This window comes from Candoia aspera, chromosome 3 (assembly GCF_035149785.1).
Source record: "Candoia aspera isolate rCanAsp1 chromosome 3, rCanAsp1.hap2, whole genome shotgun sequence".
Lineage (NCBI taxonomy): Eukaryota > Metazoa > Chordata > Lepidosauria > Squamata > Boidae > Candoia > Candoia aspera.
The window spans coordinates 36,735,299-36,752,024 of record NC_086155.1 but is presented as its reverse complement, the minus strand read 5'-3'; the positions used below and the strand labels follow the sequence as shown (position 1 = coordinate 36,752,024).

Genomic DNA, 16,726 nt, shown 5'->3' with positions numbered 1-16,726 from the left:
CACAAGAAGAAAATTTTGCTGCAACATGAAAACACTAGGCCTCACACCTCACAAGTCATCCAAGAGGCAGTTGCGAAGTCTGATTTCAGGGTCTTACCCCATCTGCCATACTGTCCAGATTTAGCCCCATGCAACTTCCACCTTTTCCCAAAATGAAGCAATACCCTCATGGGCATGTATTTGACTCAAATGAAGAGGTGGAAAAGACTATCAAGTTTTGGTTGAAGAGAAAAGGTGAAGAGTTAATTTGTGATGGTTTTAAAAAACTTGCCCATTGTTGACAGAAGTGTGTAGCAAGTAGTGGTGATTATGTGGAGGAGTAAATACAACAACAAAAGAGCTCATTTCAAGGATTATTTTTCTCTTTATTAAAATATCTGTATTTAAACTATAACTTAAAGTAATAGAAGTGCAGGTATTATTTTTCATTCATCCCTTGTACCTGATAAAGTTCTTCCTGAGCTGTCAAAATGCACAGGCTACTTCTATAAAGTGCTATTGTTGAGCTTCGGTCCACTCCAAAGAGTGGCGTTCCAAGGCATTTGGCGGCACAATGAAATCAGTTCATGGAACACCTTCAAGTTATTCTGGGAACCCTGATGTTCTATGGATCATAGTGTAAGAAACACTGATCTAACCAAGCACACTTTATCTTAGTGCGATATGCAAATTCAGCTCCAATGGTTAACTTATTGTTCAGGGCATCATACAAACTGAGAAAATTGGTCTAATCAAGCAAATTGTGGCTTTTACCACCATTATGTACATTGTGAGATATAGTCAATATCATATGGAAGGCTACCCCTAGATTGACACCAGGGAATAAAGATCCTGAAGTAAATAAAATTGAATCAGAATATTGCACCATATTTAACTTACAACTCTACTACAATAATTACCAAATAGCAACCAAACATGGTATAAGACAAACTTAATTGGATTTAAGAAAACACTATGACACAACTTTACAGGATACTATTATACTCTATCCAATAGTGATGACTGCTATTGACACAGGGTGGAGTAGTAATGCCCTTGGGCACCACTCTGACCCAAGACACTTCCATTGGTACTCACCAGGCTCTCTGCCCCATCAGCCTCTTTGAAAAAAATAATCTGGCGTACAAGCCAAGCACATACTTTTAGCACATATATTTATAGAAATGTCAGTGATAAAACTGGGGTGGCAGGCAATATCCTGGGAAGCCATCTAACATCCAATAAATGAATGTTTTTGACTGGCCATGTCTACGTAGTAACTATTTTAGAAGTAAGCAATCGCTCATCATTTGCCTTCAAAATCCATTCAGAACTGGTTGCCCTATTCCTCCTGGTCATCAGGCTTCTCTATCCCTATTACCTCCATCTTATCTATATTATAATTTTATTTCTCTGAATCAATCCTAAAACTGTGTCCAGAGAGCTGCCATGCAATGAGTAGCCAGCCTTTCTGCAAGCTTAATGGGGTTCTCTCCCCAAATTCAAAGGTCACTGCTTCTGCTTAATCTTCAGGATAAGAGAAGCAGAAAATAAACATGAGTGCAGAACCAAACATGCTATATTTTGGGTCTGAGCCATTATGACAATTGTAAAACAGGCAATTGCAATGTGGACTATTAACTATTAACTGAATTGCTATTTTCTAACACAGAGACAGTTTTATTCTAGCAGTAGCCTAGTTCTTGCAAAATAATGCTCAGGTATGTGGAGCATACTTATAAAAATGTAGGCAAACCTGCTTCTGGTGACAGGGAACATGTAGCTTGTTGCTTAGGGGACGTGACTGTAAGGCTGAGGAGCAGAAGAAAACAATTTGATACATAATAGAAGGCAACAATAAATGTATTTAGTGGCTGTGTGAAAAAAAAATCTTTCTGCTAAGTTATAATATGGCTTGTTTGGTTTTGGCTTAGTAAATAAAGGAGGGTTAAAACAGTATATGAATCTTACAAACTAGAATTTACAAGGTGATCACAGTATTTGAGGAGTGTTCCATTTGTCCTCAATTCACAGTCAACTTATGATTTTCAGTAATGTGAAGCTATGGTATTTCTTTATTAAACCTAATTTACAATTTTAATACAGAATGTAACTCTAACGTCCAAGCATTTGACCAGAAAATTTTGGTATCAGCCAAATCTAAAATATGTCCAAAAACATCAAAGGAGAGAGAACCTATGGATCTTTTCATGTGAAAAACTACAGTTTCAGTATCCCTAATTATCAGCCATGATGGCTGGGGCTGTACAACAACATCTAAAAGACCAATAGTTCCTCATCCTCTGCCATAAATAATTCTCTATACAAAAAAAGCCTTAACATACAATACTGCCTCAAAACATTTACTTCAAGGAAATAGTGAGCCAATATACAGTACATATTTAATAAGATGCGAGGTAAAGAGAATATTTTCAATTTACTGGATAGAACAGGCTGTTAAGACAGTAAACAACAGCACAGCACCTCTGTAGGTAATTAAATTTACATCCTACAGGATGTTTATAAAATAATCTAGAGCTTATATAGAGACTGAGCAAATTGCAGCTCATTACAAGAGCTTGATTCTGAAGATGGCACTGATGGCATGTATTTAAGGCATAACACTGCAAAGATACTGAGTTTGTTCAGCTGATTGCATTATGCAAATATGGCCCGCATTTTAGTAATTTTTTTGTCTGCTCAGCCCAGTGTGAGGGCCTGAAAATACCCTCAAACGAATTTGATCAATTAGCCTATCACTCCTTTCCACCAAACTTATGTGGAAGGTAGGAAACAGGAAAAATGACGTGAGTTGACTATTTTAGTTTTATTCCTAAAGCTTGATTAAACCTGGACAGCAAGAATAGGTGTGGACAATATATATAAATTTCACAGATCCTGTTCAGAGAAGCAGGAACACTTTCTTTTGTCTAAGAAATTTTAGAAGAGAGACATTTCCAATTTACAACATATTACCAATATGCTCAACAGACAATCTTGGATTATGCTATCAGAATGAAGACATTCATATAGATACATGACTACACAAGCTTAGATGGCTTAGTCTGTCTTCCCTCATAATACAGTCATTAAATCTATCAGGTATAGGATGTTGTCAAGTAGCTTGTAAGGCCAAAGCAAACGAAGAAACAAAAATGTTAAATTTTAAAAGCCTGAAAATGAAAATATGATTTAGCTGAAATCCTAGACAGTCAGTTTATAACTTACTGTTTTAATGACTGTTCAAATCAATGCAATGGATGTTTTTTTCTGAAAAAGTTCAGGATGAAGACAATTTTACCAACACCTTCTTAAAAGCTCAAGTAATAATATTAATGAATATTTGGTATACTTATGGAGACAGTGTCTTCAATCATCAATCCTTCAAAAAAATAATTTTTAAAATGCTGGCAGGGGCTTGCAAAAATAAGTAAATTCAGCTTTTACAGGAATAACATGTAGGGCATATTTCTTATTTGTGCAAATGCCTGCACACAGAGTAATCTTCATAGGATATAACAAAGACATGTTTTCCGCACATCTCTCCTTGATATCCATGCACAAGGGCTTAATGTGGCTACAAGAAATTAGAGACAGATTCCTTGATCAAGTAGATACTGACAAAGACAAAAAAAAATGAACTAATGAGGATATGCCCCATAATGGATTAGCATATTCATGGAAGCATTCTAGGTAGGCAGAAATATCAGACTTTGTTATAACCCAAAGAGACATCTCCTGTGTGAAACAGTCATATGAATGAGGATTCAAAGAACACTTTGGCAGAATATTGTGTATTATTTTCTGTATTTGTTGATATTAGGCAATAGGTAATATGACAGTCTATTTCTAAACGATACAAGAAATGTGGCACCAAACAATGCTAGAAGCAGAAATTCTAGCATTAGGAATGGGAGTACCTAAGGTTTGTACAACAGTGCATCTTAAACACATTTAAGAACAAAATTCCAATGAAATTAAAGTCATGCTGAAAGATTTGACTTTATGTAATTTGCTCACACTGGAAAAGCTAAGATGATCCTTGCTCTATCCAACTGAGATTTCTAAAATCATGGGTAACCTGAAGAAAACATTTACTACACTCTTCTGCATGATTAAGCAGAACAAATCTTAATCAAAAGAAGGGGCCATTTCAACATTCCTTCCCTAAGAACAGAATTTACAATATAGTTACAGGCTTGGAATGGTATCTAAGAGAAGACCAAAGGGAATTAAAGGACAGCTTGGAAAGGAAGCATTCACATTCCTGCAGTAGAGTTACCAATTTCCAAGATCAACTGTTCCAAGACTGAGGTTTTGTAGCTTGAGATGCATGATCAGGCAACTCAATAGATTCTCTACTGATCGATAATAATTTTCGCAACTCCTTATTTTCAAGCTGAAAAGTCAATTAAAGATAGCAATGTATGAAAAGGTAGTGACAAATAGAGACAATATATTCATTCAGTGCCATAAAAAAATGTAATTTTTGTGACATACATTATTATTTTCTATATATTACTCTTATCATATCTTTCCATGCTTCTTCTTAAAAGGTTTATCATCAAATAAATGTTTCTATGTCCAACCTCTTACTTATAATTAAATCTGTACTGTGATTTATGAAGCTCAAATAGATTTAATTTCACTAATGAATACTGAATCATCAAGCTTTCCATATTTTGTGAGTTTCTTAGAGATATTGCAAGTTTAACCAATTTTATTTATTCCCATATTTTGATTTTAGTGGTTGAATATAACTTTTCTTTTCATATTTCTTTGTATACTGTAATTTGGCAAAGTTAATATTTCTACTAATTATGTCAATTAGTATCTATGGATACTAGCTCATTAACAACATCTTAATGAATATACAGTTGGGCCTAGTGTTAAAAGCAAGCTAAAATATTTGATTACCAGAAATAGCATTCTTCAATACTGTATGTTAATGCCCTCCCACATTCCAATCACAAATCAAGCAATTTGTTTTCATTACATTGGCATATAAAATACTTTTCCTCCCCTTTATAATACATATTTTTTCACTTTACAAAGATCACAGCACAATCATTAAAAAAAAGACTTTTCTAATTAATTGCTGCAGAAAAATATAAGGACAGTTTTAGAACCTAACATTTTATACATTCTTTTATATTCCCTCTATTTTTAGGTACATTTATTCTTCTTGCCTTTGGTCATTTTATAGCATCCTATATAATTTTAATAACTTACTTTCATCTGGTAACAAGAGAAAAGACAAAACATGAACCTGACATAAAATGGAACAATTTGGGACAGGTTTTTAACTTACTCTGGGGCAGATTAGATCAGCATGTTATATAAATCCAATCAACTGTGGATATTTAATAAAACTTGGTTAAAAATCATTATTTTAAATGATGCATGATTCCAGCTGGGTGAATCATCACTCCGCTTCAAAGTTTTCTCTATAACTATGAAGCTACTTCAGTGTGGTGCAGGTATTAGCCTTCAATAGAGAGCAATCAACTCTCCTTTAAGTTTGGATGCTGCAGAACCAAATATCTTCCCTTACAACAATCCCACACTTCACAGTGGTTCAGCACTTACCTCTAACTGTGCTAGCTTTTCTTGTATTTTATAATACTGGTCACTGTCAACATGAACTGCTTTTCTCATAACCTCTCCCATTTCACAGATCCTGTCAATCTGACTCTCTGTTTCCTGCAGATAGATTTCAAAACAAAATTATTCTCAATAAAACACTAATGAAGAGAGAAAGAAATAACGCTAGGTGAGTGGAATTGTCTTAATTAAATTAGTGTTTGTTGACAAGAGGGAACAGCTGATATTGTAACTAGATTACAATAAAGCTTTTCACTAGACTGAGTTGTTGAAAATTTTCAGATTATAAAAATAGTCCTACACTGATGCAATTGATTAGAGAAAGTAAAACAAATGCTGCAGGCAAGCAGTATACCTTGAAAGATAATCAGTCCAATGTAAGATTGGAAAATGTATCTATAATGAGAGATGTCTACCCAAGGCAAGAAAACTTTTAATGAATGACTCTACTGAACTCTACAGGGCTAATTTTAAGTAGTGTGCCTTTTTTATTACATATTATTTACAGTATCTCTCTCATTTTTTACATATAGTACCATGACAGATTTGTGTCTTGGAACTGTAGCAGTTAAGTTAAATAGGAGCCAACTATTGCCATCATACACTTCCCTTTATAAGATATATGCTAACTTTCTGGAAAACAGCTTTAAGACAGGGCCTATTATCCTCGAGGAGCAGGTGGCAGTTATGGCAAGGAGGGCCTTTGTTCAACTTCGTTGTGCGCCAGTTACACCCCTTCCTGGATCAAGAGGCCCTCCGGTCAGTCACTCATGCCCTAGTTACGTTATCTCCCATATAGACTATTGCAATGCTCTCTACATGGGGCTACCCTTGCTGGCCACATGAGCAATTTTGGGTGCCCCAAGGATGGCACATGTAACACCTTTGCTGCGGGAGCTGCATTGGGTACCAGTTTGCTTCTGGGTCCAATTCAAGGTGTTGGTTACTACCTTTAAAGCCCTACATGGCATGGGTCCAAGTTACCTGAGGGACCGTCTCACCCCCATTACATTGACCCGTCCCACCCAGTCAGGCAAAAAAGGCATGTTACGGACCCTGTCCATGAAAGACTGTTGATTGGCGAGGCCTAGGAAAAGAGCCTTCTCTGCCATTGCCCCTGCTCTATGGAATATTCTTCCCCCAGAGGTGAGGCTGGTCCCTACTCTCCCAGCCTTCAAGAAAAGGGTGAAGACCTGACTCTGCCATTTTGTGTGGGGCGTGAGGAGAGGTAACCAACCCTGGGGGTGGTTAGCGCCCTGAAGATGCTCCCATAAATTAAGAACTTTTTAACATCTACATGTTGGACTATAGTTTTTATTTAAGAATATTGTTTTATTGTATTTTAGTGACTATTTATTCTTGTTTTACTGTAAACTGCCCAGGGTTGCTCTTTGAGTGAGATGTATGGTGACTAAATTTAAAATATAAATACATAAAAATAAATATTTAGAAACAGATATATCATTCTGCTCTGAAATAATTCTAATAGGTGCTATACTTATATAATGAGGTCATGATCTAGTCTCACCATAAAGTACCAACATGTTCAGTGTTCATTTAAGGGCTCAAAGAGATCCATTTCTTCCGTACTGCAACACACACATATACTGCACGTGCAGTATATCCATGGAAAAATGTATACACCTCCCTTATACCTTATCAACCCTTGATTTTCTTGCAATACATGTCAGATATTTATATCCACATAACAAGGACATTGGTTCAGGATATACTAGCTGACATAGTGCTCCAGTTACTAACAAAATCACAGCATTGACTATGTAACCATACATAAAGAAAATTTATATTATATAGCCATTTTTGTTACCTCTCATTAGCTCCATGACTATTTTATATGCCAATTTAGGAGCAAACTAGAAAACAGGAAGGCTTTGGATCCAGCATATGCATGTCCTCTCTTACACACCTACTTTGCTGGTCATGTTTTCCATTCCAAAAACATTCAAATAATCCTATGGTACATGAAATGCCCTCCGAGCAGTCATAAATTTTTAGCCACTTACTTTCAGGCAGAAATGTAATGAATCTTTGCAGTTTTTGTGGCATAAAACTAACTAGTTTAATTGTCTCAAGGTATCTACAGTCATTTGCTTTATAAAAACTCTAAAGAAGTTACTTTATGATTGAGTTACAATGCTTTCTCCTAGAAAGAAAAGGCACTTCTAAGATGTTTCAGAGAAGAGACTCTTGAGGAAAAAGCAAGAGTCAAAAACAGACATCATAGGAACAGAGGTCACATCCAAACAACTCTCCTAAACATATATTTATTTCTATTTTCTCCTTTAGGGAGAATATAGTAATTCCTTACCACGGACTGAGTTCGATGTACTTGCAAAACTGACTGAGCATCCACATCTTTTCTTTTCCTCATGAGCTGCAGCATGTGTTTTCTGTATTTGCTCATAATAAGTTCCAGTGCATCTTGGTGTTCTTCCAAAGAGATCCATAGCTCTGAAAAAAATTGTATAATTCCATGCTATAACTACAAATACTTATAGTATGCCCATTGGTCCCTACATATTTACTTGTTTACACTTCCATTTCAAATTCTTTCCCTGATGGTCTGGACTTTCTTAGCTAGAAAATACTCTGGATTAGTATTTTACACTCAAGCCAGTTTGGTTTATAGTCCAATCCTACTTGCATTTACTTGGAGACAAATTTCTGTTGTTCACTGAAGCTTATTTTCATGTGATTGTATGTGCACAGCATGGCAGATTAGAATATCTACTTGTGGTTATCTGTCACTTATCCATATAACAAACAGCGTTAATCGGTGTGGTTACAATCTTTTTCAAATAAGTTGCAAATTCAATACAACTTGAACAAAAAAAAAAAATTTTCTTGGCATCCTTACACAACCAGCATATAATGCCACGAGGAACACCAGTAATCAAATGATTTTAAGCTGATATTTTTTACCACATGGTCTGTTAGTATCTGTGTAGCTCAACAAGCATGCATAGGAAATAACAAACTATAAGAGTGACTCACATTATACCCATTTTATCTAAGTTATCTGTCCCAGGTGTCACATACTTCCAGCCTCCGCATACTCCTAAGATATTCTTAACTAAGCTCTGAAGTAAAGCCCTCGGTTAAATCCTTACTTCTATAAAAATCATTTTGGCTCACTTTTACTTGTTACCACAATGCTCACCTCTGTTTTCCTGCTGCAGATCTCTGATCTGAGTGTTTTCCTGAGATAAGAGAATGTGAGGTTTGTATTTAGAGATATCCTTTAGCTCAGCTGCATCTTCTTGATACTTGTAAAAGAAAGATGTTTTGTATGAGCCAGAGAACTACCACATGCACAATTCCATCCATTAACCCACACAGCCAACCAATTAATGCCAATAAGGGGTCACTCACCTTGTGTGAAAGATTTGTACCAGCTTCTTTCATGGCCACTACTTTCTTATGCAATATGGTGGACTGATCAATGAGAGACTCAGCAGCATTATCATGATCTTTCAGCCTTTCCAGCAATGTCTTTGCATCTGTCAAGATCTTTTCTATTGTACAGGCCATTTTCTGAGAAGAAGGAACAGACAGGAGACGCCACAGATCCAGAGCTCACAAGACCTGATTGGGTGAGGGGAGGATAAAGAAATACCTTCAACAGTTTACCATCATTTCCTAAGAGATCTAGGTCACACCGGGCTGGAGAACAGCCCTAAGGAAGAGAGTGAGTACACCGCCCCACTGTTGCCCTGATCCAAGGCTTTAGGCTCAGGGATTACTAACAACTCAGAGCAGCAGCACTTTGGCCTGTACGACTCTAAAAGTGGAGGGGGGAAAGACGAAGGAAAGGGATGTTGTTAAGGCTATTCCCGACCGCTCACCTGGAAATCCCTAGGAACCACCTTCCCGTCTCCTTCCCCCGGGATGTCCTCTCTCTTCCGCGCGCACACCTGCGGCGCGGCGCGACGGCCCTACTCGGCCCCGCCAGACCTCAGCCGAAGGAAACGAGGAGCGGGTAAGAGAACCACTAGAGGGCGCAGAGATCACGGGTTCTGACTCTCCGAACCGTCGTCGTTTCCGGTGTAACGTTAGATTTCTGAAGCGAAGGACGTCACAGTTCTGCAAAGGCACTTCCGCTCCCCAGTGAACCGGGTGAGGGGAAAACGGAAATGAGATGCGCGCCGGGGATTAATGTACACGTGCAGGCTGGGGATTCATCTGGCGTTGCGTTCACTCGTTAGGAGCGGTGGTAGCGATGCTGGTGGTTAGCTTTCTGTAATACAGCATCTCCAGAGACATTGAAGGGCCGCTCAGTAGCAGCCCTGGACTCATCTCTAAAGCGGACAAGCACTTGCACCTGTGTAGAAGCAGGTGTAATGGTTCTGATGTGCACCTGGCAGCCTAGTCAGCAGTGGAGTTAAAGTAACTCTTCAACTCTGGTTAAAACTGCCGTTCCATTCACTGACTATACCCAAATGTTCTCGCAGTACAGTCTTGCATATATCAACGCCGAAGAAGTGGATTTCAGTGACTTTTACTTCCAAGTAAATAGGCACAGAAATGTAGCTGTGCCTGAGAAGCTTCAACTTTATGTGACATTTGTCTGTAAAGTGGTGCAGTGTTCTTTGGGGTTTAAGCTGCCATATTTTAATGTCTTCCCCCCCCCTCCAACTATGTAAAGTCAAAATCTTAACTTGAATCTCATTCCAGGTAACTTTACTTATTAATCACATTTATGGACCACCACATTCCCAAAGGAGTCTGTGGTTTAAAAGATAAAATACACAAACAACATACAATAAAAATGCACAAATAAAATAACTAAAAACCATAAAAAATAACATTAAATAACAAAGCCAAGTTATAACCCAACCAAGATGGAATCAAGGCCCAAATGCCCTCCAGAAGCGCTCAGTTTTGAGCTGTGTCCAGGAGGCAGTCAATGCCACCCGACATCTACTGGGAGACTAATCTAAAAATTAGTGCCACCACCCCAAAAAGCAGCAGTGTGAGTCTTAGCCCCACTCACCTCCCTTACATGAGGAACCACTAGTAGCTTTTCCCAGGTAAGCTGAATTGGCAGGGCCAATTCCAATGAGAGAATGCTGTCTTGCAGATATGGTGCCAAGCTATGTAGGGCTTTATAAGTTAGCGCCAGCACTTTAAGTAGCACCCAGAAGCCTAGCAGTAATCACTGTGGGGCCTGCAGCACTACTGTAATATCCTCCTGCAGGCAAACAACAATAAGTACCCTGGCTGCTGCACTCTAAACCAACTGCAACCTCCAAGTGGTCTTCAGAGGCAGTTCCCGGTAAAGTTTGTTACAGTAATCTAAATGGGTGGTAATGAAGGCATGAATCACTGTAGCAAGGTCCTCCTGCTCCAGGAAGGGCAACAACTGGAACTTGTGCAAAAATACAATGATATATATTAAACCCATATAAGAAAATTATTTAAAACTGAACATTATCCACTATTATACTATTATTCACTGCTTAATACAAAAATACAAGCCCTCAGAAGTAGAATGCTGATACAGATCATCAGTCTTGCATAGCTAGTTAAAGTCAGTGCTTTAAGGTACAAAATATCTGATAAATCCATTAATTCTAGTACCTGTCTCAGAATTAAATGTTATTCCAGAATAATGGCCCAGAATATAAGTTTCCAAAAAGCCAAACAACTGATCCAGAAATCCAAATCAATTAATTTCATATGCTGTTAGGACTAGATGGGATTGATGCAATGAGATGAACACAAGAAGTTTGTTGATCATTAGAAAAAATTATACTCCTGGTCCTTTTGCTACTGGCTTTATGTTTGTGTCTTTATACTTTCTCTTGCTGTGTTGATTTGTTTTCCTCCTGTAGCATCAAAAGCTGTGAAGTGCATAAGTTATTAAAGCTTTGTTTGTATACTCCTTTATTGAGTAAAATCAACTAAAAGTTTCTTCTGAGTAAATGTATACAAGACTGCAAAAATACTAGAGAAGAACTCTAGTGTAATGTCTTGATGTCTTGCTCCAGCTTACATATGCTACACATGCTAAACATGTATATTCCTGCTGGGAAATACCACCAAAGAGTCATTTCAGGAAAGAATGTCTGCCTTAAAGCTAGCTTCAAAATTTGTATAATAGCAATCGATTTAGCAAGATGCTAAACAATTTGCTTGGGTTAAAGTATACTTTGCTTGCTCATTTTCCATCTTTTCTCTCTTAAAACACAGGTAAGGCCCAAAGACTGGGTTCATGTATTAAATTATGATGTGCTCAACTATAGTGTATAGAATAAGCAACAATTAGTTTAGTTTGTACAAAACACTAAACCATAAACAATAGTTTTAGATTCACACAGCACACACTGAGCCAAAACCAAACAAGTCTTATTATGACTTAGCACCATGTATGAACCTTACTAAAATCTACTTAAGTATTAAATTATCCTAAAGTACAAGGGTTACAGACCACAATTATCCAGCTATTGCTATGCATATTTTTTTGAGAGTCTCATTAAACACTGAGGCTTACACTTAAGTAAATTGGCATACACTAGATCTATTAAGTCTTATGAAAGTCAGTGACCAGGTCAATCTCATTGCATTAAGATATGGTTCGTTTTGCCATAGTTTGTTGAATAAGGTAACAGTTTGGGGGCTTATACAATACACTGATCACCATGGTTTATAATCTACAATAGCTGGGTTTGCACATTCTACATCATTCTAAGTTAAAACCAAGCAAACCACAGAGATTTTAGCAGCTGAATGGAAGCAATTAAGTGATTCTGCCCAACAGACATTTGCAAGATTGTACTATGTACCTCCTCTCTAACAGGGTCTTATTTCCCCATCCCCATCTATATTTATATTAGAGTGGTCTGTTCATGGAAGGAATGAGTTTGATGATGTAAGGAATGTTGTTTTTAAACCATTATGATGCCAAGAAACAAAAAATTGGCAAATTAAACATTTCTGTAAACAAAGGTTTATAAACAGATCCCAGTGCACTATGCTCACATTTGCTGTTGCATCTGAGGAGCTGATATGGCAAGTATCCTGCAAAAAAGATGGCCTAAAATCTCTCCACTGCTTTGATGGTTAGAGATTGTGTACAATTGTTCATGTTTTTTGAATGACTTGCTGGGGCCAAAGATGCATCTTCTAAACAATCAAATATTTCTCAGAAAACCATCTAAGGGGCTTTTCTTTCCCATTAAATAAAAGCATTGCTTTGTTACCTTGATGATATGAATAAAAGTGTTTCCCATTTTGACTACAGCTTGTTCTTTTCATAATTTCTTTGCTGAGTCCTTTGTTACTTTGGTAAGAACTGTTTTTACCTGGTTCTGTATTTAAATTCAAATACACATAATGGTTTGAAGAATGATCACAGGAGAATGTGACAGAAACTGAAAGTAGATTGCTTTAGCCATCTCTGCTTCAAGGCAAAACAACAATCTGTGCTTGGTATATATTCCTACTTTGGATAACTTAAACATGGTTTACTCAACCCAGTTTTTCTAGGTTCATGTGAACACTGAGCCATAAACTAATGATACTAATGGTTGGGTTCACACAATGTGCTAGGATAAAATGTGATTGGCTAGCTTGTGGGCTCAGTGTGTCAAGTTAACACTGCTAAAGAACTAACCCATTTGCATTTTTGTTTGATTTTCTTTAAGAATGTTACACCTTAAGTCTTCTTCCCAGAAAAGCATTATCCTCAAACAGTTCATGTTTCTATATATGCTCCTCTTCATTTTTGTATTATCTCAGCAATTCTAACGTCATACTAAGCTGTTTTGCTTAACCATAGTTTACTGAATAAACAACAATTGTTTGGGATCACACAGTGTATTGAACCTAAACCACATTGTAACTTGGTATGTTGTATGACCTTTGTCACTGAGAGACAATACACAGTGAGTTTCATAACTGGAGATTTGAATGCAGCTGAACCCAATATAACCCAACCAGCAGAATGAATCTTTGGTTCTGCAGTTCTTGCTAAACAGCAGTTCCCACCTGCAGCAGTCAGGGTGGCCAATGGGAGTAACAGCAGTAACATCTCTAAGTCCCTCATTACCCACCTGATCTAATCACTACAATGTGTGTGTGTGCTTTTTGAAAAAACTTACCTGCATTTGTTCATGCCCTAATCCAAGGGATTTCAAACTTTTTCAGGAACCTGTTAATTAAAAAAAAATCACTGAGCTCTTGATCAAGAAGCAATGCTCTAGTGATAGAAATTGACTGCATTTGTTGCTGTTGTTTTTCCTTTGTCTTTCACAAAACCCCATTGAGTTCTTGCAGAACCCTGGGGGTCCACAGAACATGGTTTAAAACAGCCTTCCCTAACTCCCAAAGTTAGTCAAATTGTACTTGATGCACTGTTCTTGCTATATTGTAAATAGCTGGGTTGGTATATTTGCATGGCATGTGGACTCCTATCCTTGACCTGATAGGCCCTGGTTATCTATTTAAATACCATCTGAAATAGTGTTTAATGAATTCCAGGCTGAGATTTGTCAATATGTCATCTTATCTAATATTCTTGTTTGTTCCTTTTCACAGCAAACCCTCTCTATTCAAGTTTAAAACACATTCATCCCAGACATTCTGCAACATGGACTGGAAACTTTGTTACTTATTTGCTAAGAGAAGATACTGTTACTGATGTTTGATGTCCTTGAAGCTTAATCTGACTTCTTTCACTGGTTGCTTTTTTCTTTTTTTCTTTTTTCTTTTGGTAATTACTCAAAACTATTGGTCTTTTGAAGTAGTATGACTAAAAACCTTGAATCAAAAATTGCTGCAGCTTCAGATTACAATGGTGTTCTTCAAGCTGTTTCTTAACGGAATTTTACAGAATTTTGATAGCACATCATCCTTAAAATAGTACGGAAATTGAAATCGATAGAAATTAAATTAATTCATGACTAATCTAAGTCCCCAAGTCCCACTGATTTCAATTGGTCTACTCTAAGACTGGATAAACCATGCATTAGAAAAACATAGGTCATTGAATAAGCTGCATTTAGGTTATTTGTACAACATGTTAAGTCAGCTTAGTAAAATATGTGAACCCCACCTAAGCCTGACAAATCTGAATCCAGATCTATTGGCTCCAAATCAGCCGCAGTCATATCTCTTTATCTATCTACAGCTAAAGGTTGATTTTTATGTTTGTGTAATGCATTTATATCATGCCTCACGTCAAGGAAAATATATCTGGTATTACCCCCAATTAATACCATGAAATCAATTACAGGTAGTCCTCAGTTAACAGTGGTAATTTGGACCGTAATTTCTGTTGCTAAGCGACGCAGTTGTAAAGCATGATGTCATGTGATCACATTGCTTAGCAATGGCAATTCCCATCATTAAGTGATTACCATGGGTCATTAAGCAAGGACTTCCTCATGACTTCCTGCCATCTTCCAACAAGCAAAGTCAATGGGGAAGCCAGCAGGAAGTTGTGAGTCCTGGGTGGCTCACAAGCAGGCCAGTGGGTAGGTAAGTGGCTGCTGCAGTGTGAGCACAACTGGGCCAGGGTGGCTGCTGCAAGGGGCAGGAGGGTGCACAAGCCACACTGCTCTCTGTCGCCCCTGCCGCCCCCAACTCATCTTTGCTGTCCTTCTCCCACTGCTGACGAGGCATGCTCAGCCTGGTCCTTTGCAAGGCAGCTGCTGGCTGCATGAGGCCTTCTTCCTGAAGTAGTAATAAATACTGTGAAAATGTAGTCTGAGAGATGAAGATGGGCTAAAATTATTTGTCAACATTTCATAGTATAGATGGACTTGAATTCAGATTTTCTACTCCAACCAATATCAATACTGTTACCACATTATTATCAGGAAAAATGCATGGCCTTCAAATGGTTGAAAGAAAGTTTAAGAGGGGAAAATATTTTCAAAATGGTACGGCATCATTGTGGGGAAGAATCAGTTGCAGCTGCTGGTATTTTGTTGATGTTTCAGTTGTAGCCATAAAATATTACAACTGAAAAAGCAGAAAAGTATGGTTTATTTATACAAAACAAAAATCTGTATTTGGAAAAAGAGATATAGGACTCCTTCAATGACATGTGCATTTACTGTGCAATATAACATCTTCAAAAACCTGTTGTGAGAATAATGCATATTTTTTTCATTCTTCAGAGTTAGCACTTTATGTACCTATATCCATACATTTCCTGGCATTTTTGAAGAAATCTTTATAATTTGTTATACAGAAGCAGTAGTACACATGCAGATGTTTGCCCATGTCAAACTAGTTCATATCCAATGAGCCAGTTTAAATATGTTACTAACTATGTATGAAGCAAATGAAATAGCTGTTTTACGCATACTGCTTTCTTCTTTCTTTGTCTTTTGGCTTATCATGTGTGGCCTTGTGTAAACTGAAGGGAATGTAGAAAGTTGACTTCTCCAAGTTTTCTGTGTTTAAATCCAGTCCGATTAAACCCTTATGGATGTGTACAAAGTGAAAAATGAGGTTATGAGAGGTTAATGCTTTAATGCTTTTAATAACTCTTTTAGCCACATGGCTGCATTTTGTCAAATAAAGCACAAAGCTGTCCCAAGAGGAAAAATACAGATAGGAACAAACTAACTAATGCTTCCTCCAAAAGGGCAAAACTACTATATGTTGGGGAAAAATATGCATCCTGGTAATGAGCTAAACATAGCAAAGTTTGCCTCTATGTGTTTTATGCTAGGTTGGACCAAGAAATTGTACAGCGGGCGACAGAAAAAGGCTCATCAGTCTCACTTGTTCACATAATAGAGTTAACTCATATATTTACTTAATTATAAAATCAATGATGTGGGTTTTTTTTTAATCATATGACATAGCAGTTTGGTGTTCATGCTGCTGTTTTTCTTGCTGGGAAATCCTTGTGAGGTCCAGCAGCCAGATGTGTAGACTATGTAGCTGTGACAAGTCACGTTGCCCGGGGTGCACCATGAGGAGGCTAGTCTACATTGCATGGAGTTGGGCTGAGAGAGAGTGACTGGCCCGAGGTCACCCAGCCGGCTTTCATGCCTAAGGTGGGACTAGAACTCACAGACTCCTGGTTTCTAGCCCAGCACCTTAACCACTAGACCAAACTGGCTCTCAACAATGTGGTTATGACAAGTTATTCACGGTGATCTTC

At 37.6% G+C, this 16,726-nt stretch overlaps 1 protein-coding gene across 2 annotated transcripts; it reads right to left on the bottom strand.

Moving 5' to 3' along the window:
* Positions 1–353: 353 nt before the first annotated feature.
* Positions 354–9,557, bottom strand: SIKE1 (suppressor of IKBKE 1). 2 transcript variants are annotated; one of them, XM_063297384.1, is made up of 6 exons: positions 9,450–9,557; positions 8,977–9,189; positions 8,765–8,870; positions 7,913–8,055; positions 5,569–5,682; positions 354–4,378 (listed from the first exon to the last, which is right to left on the bottom strand). In XM_063297384.1, the coding sequence occupies exons 2-6, from the start codon at positions 9,133–9,135 to the stop codon at positions 4,274–4,276; spliced, it is 627 nt and encodes a 208-aa protein (XP_063153454.1). In that variant the 5' UTR covers positions 9,136–9,189; positions 9,450–9,557; the 3' UTR covers positions 354–4,273. The 2 variants fall into 2 exon arrangements, with proteins under 2 accessions (XP_063153454.1, XP_063153455.1); XM_063297385.1 differs by lacking the exon at positions 9,450–9,557 and adding an exon at positions 9,221–9,366 and having other exon boundaries at positions 8,977–9,138.
* Between the last annotated feature and the right edge of the window lie 7,169 nt (positions 9,558–16,726).